Source organism: Rhinopithecus bieti, unplaced genomic scaffold (genome assembly GCF_001698545.2).
Source record: "Rhinopithecus bieti isolate Rb0 unplaced genomic scaffold, ASM169854v2 scaffold_28456, whole genome shotgun sequence".
NCBI classification, from domain to species: Eukaryota; Metazoa; Chordata; class Mammalia; order Primates; family Cercopithecidae; genus Rhinopithecus; species Rhinopithecus bieti.
In genome coordinates, this window is record NW_016812403.1 from 775,023 (window position 1) to 784,071 (window position 9,049).

The window sequence follows — 9,049 nt, forward strand, 5'->3', positions numbered from 1 at the left end:
ANNACTTGGAATCAACCCAAATGTCCATCTGTGACAGACTGGATTAAGAAAATGTGGCACATATACACCATGGAATATTATGCATCCATAAAAAAGGATGAGTTTGTGTCCTTTGTAGGGACATGGATGCAGCTGGAAACCATCATTCTTAGCAAACTATCACAAGAACAGAAAACCAAACACCACATGTTCTCACTCATAGGTGGGAACTGAACAATGAGATCACTTGGACTCGGGAAGGGGAACATCACACATCGGGGCCTATCATGGGGAGGGGGGAGGGGGGAAGGACTGCACTGGGAGTTATACGTGATATAAATGACGAATTGATGCGTGCTGATGAGTTGATGGGTGCAGCACACCAACATGGCACAAGTATACATATGTAACAAACCTGCACATTATGCACATGTACCCTAGAACTTAAAGTATGATATAATAATAATAATAATAATAATAATAATAGTAATTAAAAAGAAAACCAAAATGCTGGGATAACAGGCATGAATCATCACGCCTCGCCCAAGACTAAATTTAAAACTTGGTAAATTTATCTGTGTGTGTTGTAAGTACAGGCCTTTAATTAAAGGGGAGAAATTTAAACTTTTCAAGTCAAGAGTTTCTCAGGCCAGGCAGCTTTTCTAAGCACTTCATGTAAGTTGCCAAATATCTTTTAAAACAAGTTTTGACGTCAGGCTTGATCATTTCTAGCTTTTGATTTAAAGAGAAAGACATGCAACTCTCCCTTTCACGTGACCACTGTAGGATTAATAATTGGCCTAGTTTCAATATTTTTGTGTATCAGGCACTAGGGAGGCCGAAGGAGAGGGAGAGAGATGAAGAGTGGTCAGTCAGCTGAGCAATCAGAACATAAACATTTATTAAGTATACCATCTTAAATGGGTGCAATTTGTGGTGCCCCAAAGCAATTTAAATGGTAACATTAATGCAATTTTCTTCTTTTGTGGTTGTTCTTACTGCAGTTTCTTTAATGTAAAAACACACATTTTAATTTTTTATTGTTCTAATATTTAATTCATATTTTATATAATAATTTGAATCCTGGAAAAATAATACTGGTATTTATCCAATCGCAGGATGGAAAAGATGGAGGAGCTCATGAGGGAGATTCTGGCCTCACTATCAAGGAAGTGAACAGCCAAACTAACTAAAATCATCTAGTCCTTTTCTGCATCATGAAAAGGTCTAAACAAAGACTCCACTATTGCTTTCAGCAATGGCCAAGACCTGAAGATGAAACTATCCTCATTTTATCTAATGAAAATGTTCTCCACCTTAATTAAAATCCACTTGGTCCTCCATAAACAGAAAATAATTAATCTGTATTTTCTTTAGTAAAATGTTACCATACTTGAAAATGGTATGTTTCCTCTTTTCTTTACTTATTTTCTTTAGAGATTTATTTTTAAATCATTTTTTACCATTAACCATTGACTTAAAAGAAACCTGAAAGCTCACAGTAGCTTAATTTGCTTTCTATATACCTCAATAGCAGCTCCATTCTCAATCCTTATGTGAGGAACTTTCCCTTCTGTAAAGTTGCCCCGACCCCACTGTTGTTGAGATGCTTTTCTCTCTACATTTGAGGTTCTTGAGGGCTGGGATCAAAAAAAAGAAAAAATTAATAAATAAAACAACAACTTTAAGATATAATATTCTTGGTTGACAAAGAATCCTAATTTAGATAATCTGGTAACTCCTTAACGTGTGCCATGTTTACTATGTACAAGATTGTTTACTGTCTTTTTCAAATTCTAAGCCCTACGCAATTCATTGGCTCATTAGGTTAAAGGAGACCTTAAGAAGTTATTCAATCTAATCCCCTGAATCCAGGAAAGTCTACATGATAACCAGCACAGCAGATTCATCAAAGTTTACCTAGTCATTCTCTGAAATCAAAGAAAGCAACTTTATAGCTTTCTCAATCACTCTCCTTTCACAGTTTAACAACCATCTCAAATAGCTTATACATAAATTATTGGCCACTCAAAAATATGCTTTGAGTGAAAATAACATAGTAACAACTCACTCTGAGACATCCATATAGCAGTAACTATATGGTAACACAAATCAGAAATAACAGTCAAGGGAGAACATATGAAGAAGGTACAATTTTGAGGAATGGGAACCTGACTTTTCTTAGGCTTATTGCTCTCTGTCTCCAAAGTTGTGCCGTATCAACCACAATCTTACACATTGCCTATTCTATATAAAGATGAATATGGCCAGGCACAGTGGCTCATGCCTGTAATCCCAGCACTTTGGGAGGCCGAGGTGGGAGGTCCTCCATGAGGTCCGGAGTTCGAGACCAGCCTGACTAACATGGAGAAACCCCCTCTCTACTAAAAATACAAAAAATTAGCTGGGTATGGTGGCACATGCCTGTAATCCCAGCTACTCAGGAGGCTGAGGTAGGAGAATCACTTGAACCCAGGAGGCAGAGGTTGCGGTGAGCTGAGATCATGCCATTGCATTACAGCCTAGGCAACAAGAGCAAAAGTCCATCTCAAAAAAAATTTTTTTAAAAGATGAATACATCAAAATCAGTACAACCGGGTAGCCACAGATTATTTGTAACTAATGCAAACTGATTTTGTTAAGTATAGTTCATATTCCACCTAGACAACCACAACTTAAATAAACAAAGCCATAACTACCCTTTACTTAACCACAACAATAAATCTCATTCTTCATCAGCTGAAGAAAATACTCAAAAATTTAGATTTAATTCAACTTGAAAACCAATTCATTTCTGTATAAACCATTAAAAAAAGAAGTTGGGATAATACGTTTAATTACCTCATGTCCTGAGAAATAATTAATTTGGGCAGTGGTTGGAAACATAATATAACAAGTTACTAACCAAATTTACTCACCTCTTCTGTGAGAAAGAAATGTTTAATAGTTATGAAGGCAATGAATTAACTAACAAGAACTCATGGGATATGGATGAAGCTAGGAGTGCCATCAGGGAACAGGATGTCAACTTGTGCTTAGATGTGGAATCTTTGATATTTACCAAATCTTTCCCAGAGGTTATGTCTCTGTTGACACTTTTTTCTTTTTTCCTCTCCAGTGAAATTAAAGACTCTGCACTACCAATGCTTGACGTCTGTGACATTTCCACCACTAAAACTGGAGGAACCCTTGTTTTGCTGGAACACGCACAAAGTACATCTTTCTGAGAAGCAGATGAACAGTCAGGGCATTCTATGGATTTTTTATCTAAGTCACTATCAGCCATTTGTTTAACTCTGCAACAAAAGCAACTTTAAAAATCCTTCCACTGTTTGAGGAAGAAAACCAGAACAGAAAGGATAAGGTAGTTGATGGTGAAAACTGTAACTTCGAACTGGCGAAGTCCTTAAGTTAAGGATGCACTAGACACATATTCACACGTGAGAGCTGCAGAAAGAAAAGAAATCACCATTTAGATAAATTCTTATCCTATTACCATCCTGGAAATCAGAGAAAAGCTAGCAACTAGCCACTAGAAGCATCCTGTATAGACATGAAAAGGACAAAATAGGACCACAAAACTGCTGAAAAACATGGTCTAAAACAGCATCTTATCAAACTGCAGTAGTGGGTTATGAAATCCACTTTGTGGGTTGACATCACTTTTTAAAAATAAAGTAGAATCAGATAGATAATAGAGCATTTAGCATACCTCCTTGGAAATTTCTGTGAAACTTTTAATTAGACAGATATATATGTATAGAGTGTGTGTGTGCGTGTGTACTTGATCACAGTATGAAATGTATTTCTTAATGTCGGTTGTGGTTTTTTAAAAGGTTTAATATATTAGTGTTAAACATACATTATTATGGTTTCAAATTTTAAACCTTAATCTATTTATTATTAGAGCAAATTCCTATTACATACTTTACAAAGGAGTGAATAATTCACTTTTTATAAAACTAGCTAATCCTAAAAGTTTAAGTATCCTCATAAGTATCCTCATTTTTATATTGAGCAAAATAAAATGAGTGGGTGCTATTTTCCCTGAGCCTAAAATAGGTATGGCAGCATTTTACTTAATGAGGACCATTGGCAGCTGCATAGTGGCAAGTTGGAAGGATCTCATTTGAGGAGGAAGAAAAATACACTCTGCGGTACATATAAAGGAGTACCTTGAGAAACTTCCAGAAGTAATTGGGAGCACATTATTATAGTTTTATGCTATACCATTTCAGATAGTCTTTAAAAGTAGATTTTGTAGTCATAGATTGATAAAGCTGGGGATATATGCAATATACCATTATCCTTTGAACTGCAATAAACTTGACTAGAATAGGAAATTAAATATATTTATTTCATTAAAGAAATAGTTGGTTTTCTAATCAGAAAGCTGTGCTGACTTTTATCTAATCCTTATCTATTGTGATTGGCAGGAAAATCTGCCAGGCCCATAGGATTTTATAAAAGATACTGCTAGTAGTTTACCTAAAAGTTGTCCTCTCATTCTTTCTTACGAACAAAATTCTGATTTTCTTTGGGGCAGCAATATGCTCATTAACATCCTACATTTCCGGGCTTCTCTTTCAGATTGGGTTAGCCATGTGACTTATGGCCATTAAGCTTAATAGAATGCAGGCAAAGCTGCACTTACAAGAAAATTTATACTCTTAAACCTTTATTAAAATCAGAGGAGAAAGGATAAAAATATACTAAGTGTGCAGTCAAATCTAAAAGTTAGAAAAACATAATTAAAGAGGAAGATTAAGAAACAGAAATGACAAAGAAATTTTCTTGAATTTTGTCTATAAGGTCCCAAATAAATGGACTCTTCACTACCTCTCAGTTTTCATATCTCCTCTCTCTCAGATACAGTAGCCTCTTGCTGCTCCTCTAATATGCCAAGTATACTCCCTTCTCAAGGCTTTGTCCTTCTGCTTCCTCTGCCTGGGATGCTTTTCCCTCCAACATTCACACAGTTTGCTCCCGTGCTTCACTGTGCCTTCTGCTCATTTGAAAGGCTTTCCTAACCACATCATCTAAAACAACAAGCCCATGCTCTCCGCCCCTTACCTTGCTTTACTTTTCTTCATGCCACTTATCATTTCACTCAGGAAGTTTCATAGTAGAGTCCTCTCCTACTTTTATTGAACAGATGGTTCTCATATAAATGGTTTCAGAGCATGCAAAGCCATCCAGTTCATTTTATTCACTTAGAATAACCAAAATCTGACCATGGTAAGTGTTCCCCAAAAGGGGGATTTAGAGGTCAATCTCATTTGTGAATAGATTTTAAAATCCTAAATGCTGTACTTACATTTACCCCAGGTAATGTATACAGTGTATTATAAGATTGTTAAATAGAATTAATAGATAAGTCAGCCCAATAAATATAACCTTTCATCAAAGTGGTAGGAAAAAAATTTCTATTGTGATTAAAACTTATAATGGAGAGTATGGGGACAGGCACATTAAAAGTGCTCTCCAGACAGGCAGAGGAAGAAAAGAATGCAACTGATGCCACTCAAAACACACACACACACACACACACACACACACACACACACACCCCTCTTATAAACACTTAACCTGGTTTTTCAAGAATATGTAGCAAGACAAAGAAAATTCAGAATGAACCCGTATCACTTTGCAAAATGATTTAACTTCAGGTCTAGAAGAAAACGTTTTGCATTTCAGGTTAAGTATAAAACCTATAACCATCAATGACTCAGAGCAGTGGAGTAGATCTGCAACTAATAGGCTTTCTGTTTGGGAAAAATAGTGCTTTCTCTCTGCAGGTGTAGAGAAGTCCCATGTCAGACGTGTAAAACATCATTTTTTGCATACATTAAGAATACTGACTTTACGGTACTTTTTATAAGAAATTGTAAGAAGCATTTGTAACGTACAGTTTTATTTAACTGCAGTTGAGTTCCTTCATGATAAACAGTACTCCTAAAAGCATACTTACAATATCCTTCAAGGTTTACAAATATATATATATATTCACAAATTTTCAACAGAATCTTTAAATACTAAAATTTTCATTTTAAGATAGATTTTGGGAGATCTAAAAACAGCTATTCTTTTCTTAGCTTTGTTCAGAAAGCATTTCCTTTCATTTTCATCAATTTTTCAATAAGTCATTATTGTATCACTGACATTGTCATAGACTTTTGAGTACCTTCTCGCTCCTCCAGCCTTCTGATTTATCAGTTGCCTTAGAAGTACTCGGTAGCTATAGTCACAAAGCACAGGAATTTTTTCTATTACTCACTGAGAAGTTTCATTTTTGCTCTCCAGTCTACCAAGCCCTACATTTGCCAAAGTAATGTTCTACTTTCTTACCACAGCGATTCTAAAACAATAGGTTGAATAGCTGCATGCAAAATTTCTTGACAAGAATTAGATTTCAAATTTAACTTCTTTTTGCCTGGCTGAATTCTAATTATTTTAGCTTAAACAAAAACCAAGATAGAACAAATGTTTACTCACATTTATTTCTTTCTCATTTACGAACTGATCTGAAAGATTTGTTACTAAAACAAATCTACTATCTCACAGGACAAAAGATGTCACTCATATTTTAGAGGCTTAAAATTAATCAAGTATTGCAAACTTATGTAAACACAAAGATTAATAGCTCTTTTTCTATAGAATCATGTAATTATCTTTAAACAGGACTTTAGATATAAAAATATGTATTACAAAACCAAAGAATCTTCTAACACAATAATGGTTCTTTGTGTCTCCAAAGATTGGACATACATAGGAATCGGACATAATATAAGTAAATAAAGTAAGTTCAAATCATGTCAGTATTAAACTAACACACGAGCCTTCCTTTGGCTAAAGGTTTTCATTTTATTTTTAGAACTAAAGCAAGTCAATAAAACAACTCTGATACCAAAAATCTCTGAGCTTTTATTTAATCATAAAAAGGTCTCTTACATATTGGCCCTAGAAGATACACTTATAGCAATTTCCTCAAGAAAATGAACACAAGAATGGTTTTATAAGATATAACTAGCTACAATTTTCTTCTCCAAAAGCAATTTTTTAAGTTTTCTTTACTAAGACTGTGTCTACAAGAAACCTAAATAGTCAATTCAGTCAAAAATATGTTTTATTCAAGTAAAGGGGAAAAAAAACTTATGGACTGTCTGACATTCTGCAGACCAAGCCAAATGACTGACTGCTTTTGTAACATGTTTACAAAGCCTAAAGAAGGGCCCAATGAGTTTTCTAGTTCATATTGCCATAGTTTAAGGAAGACTAGCACTTGCTTATTATTTTCATTAAGGGCATGATTAGGAAAATGAGTCTGTATTGTCTTATAAAAGGATTTATAGTATATTTAAAATTTACATTATTTCAGAATTTTAAAAAATGTTTGACTGGTGTTTGCTTTAATTTTTCCTTTCTATTTTGATTTGCATGATGTTCCTTACTGATTAAGCTGTAATACGGAAGGACAGTCTTAAATGTGGCCCCTATACTGACAGTTAAAAGCGAGAACAGAGGTCAGGTGGTGGCTCACGCCTACAATCCCAGCACTTTGGAAGGCTGATGCGGCTGGATCACGAGGTCAGGAGATCGAGACCATCCTGACCAACATGGTGAAAACCCATCTCTACTAAAAATACAAAAATTAGCCAGGTGTGGTGGCATGCACCTGTAATCCCAGCTACTAGGGAGGCTGAGGCAGGAGAATTGTTTGAACCCAGAAGGTAGAGATTGCAGGGAGCCAAGATCGTACCACTGCACTCCAGTCTGGCAACGGAGCTAGATTCCGTCTCAAAACAAAAAAAGGTGGGGGAAACAGAAATTGCAGTTCAGAGACAGTGGATAAACCAGGAAACCCTCTCCCTGATTCTTCCCTGTTGATATCAGTCTTTTCTCCCTCTCCATTATAAGCAACCAGAAGCTGGCCGGGCCCAGTGGTTCACACCTATAATCCCAACACTTTGGGAGGCAGAGGCAGATGATCACTTGCTGTCAGGAGTTCGAGACCAGCCTGGCCAACATGGTGAAACCCCATCTCTACAAAAAATACAAAAATTAGCCAGTCATGGTGGTGTGCTCCTGTAGTCCTAGCTACTCAGGAAGCTGAGGTGGGAAAATCGCTTGAACCCAGGAGGCAGAGGTTGCAGTGAGCTGAGATCACACCACTGCATTCTAGCCTGGGTGACAGAGCGAGACTCTGTCTCAAAAAAAATAACAAATATAAAACTAAGCAACCGGAAGCCAAGGACCTTTCTTCAACACAGGCACTTCCTTGTACATAATAGGCACTCAGTGAAAATTTTTGGGTGGTGATTTTGTGGAAAAGAGCCAGAATCACAAATCACTTAGTTAGAAAAACAGGCAGGAATATAGGAAAAGTTGTCAAAGAAATGAGAGGATCACATGGAGAAGAGATATCTCAAGGGGAATGTGAGAGCTCTCTTCACATTTCTGAAGAAGATAAGGCATACAGGATTAGACTTCTGTGTGATTTGAAGAGAGAGTGAGTGCCAATTTCCATCTAATATAAAGGGCTTCCTGACATTTATAGCTGTCAAAGATAAAAGGAAAGACTATCTCAGTGACTACAAGTGTTTGAGTAGAGGCTGGAGCATCAGTTGGAAGAAGGGAAGCAATGGGGGAATTTAAGCACAGACTGGGACGTATTGAGGTTCCTTCTACCCCTAAAATTATACGAAGATGAATCACTCCCAACGATCATCTGAGATGTAGCAGACATTTAAAGGAATGGAAGTGGCATTGTTCTTCACCTCCACTGTGGAGATTTCAATATTATAATGGGGATCCAGATCAGACCAAACCAGTTACAGCCCTAAAATTCACCTCAGTCAACATGAACTCCACCTGTAACAGATCAGCATTATTGGAATTTATCCTGGGGTGGGGAGGGGCATAGTAAGATGCCGGGGGGCAGATGAGCCAGAAGGCTGGATGTGCTAAGAAGTAGTGGCCCTGCCTAGAAAAGAAAAAGATAAAAAACAGAAGAAAAAATATTGTAAGAAAAAGGAAATAATCCCTCCTTCCTCTTCATGAAATCAGAGAA

The 9,049-nt window shown here is 36.5% G+C and overlaps 1 protein-coding gene across 4 annotated transcripts in view; it reads right to left on the minus strand.

The window, feature by feature from the left end:
• STK33 (serine/threonine kinase 33) overlaps nt 1-4,188 on the minus strand; it is an 89,549-nt gene extending 85,361 nt beyond the window's left edge. For 3 of the 4 annotated variants that reach the window (XM_017896386.1, XM_017896384.1, XM_017896385.1), the window contains exons 1-2: nt 3,041-3,540; nt 1,506-1,619 (exon numbers count right to left, since the gene is read on the minus strand). In XM_017896386.1, the coding sequence (XP_017751875.1) occupies nt 1,506-1,619; nt 3,041-3,265 (339 nt within the window). In that variant the 5' untranslated portion in view covers nt 3,266-3,540. Of the gene's footprint in view, nt 1-1,505; nt 1,620-3,040 lie in introns of all 4 variants that reach the window. The other variant, XM_017896383.1, reaches the window with a different exon arrangement.
• Nucleotides 4,189-9,049: the final 4,861 nt, after the last annotated feature.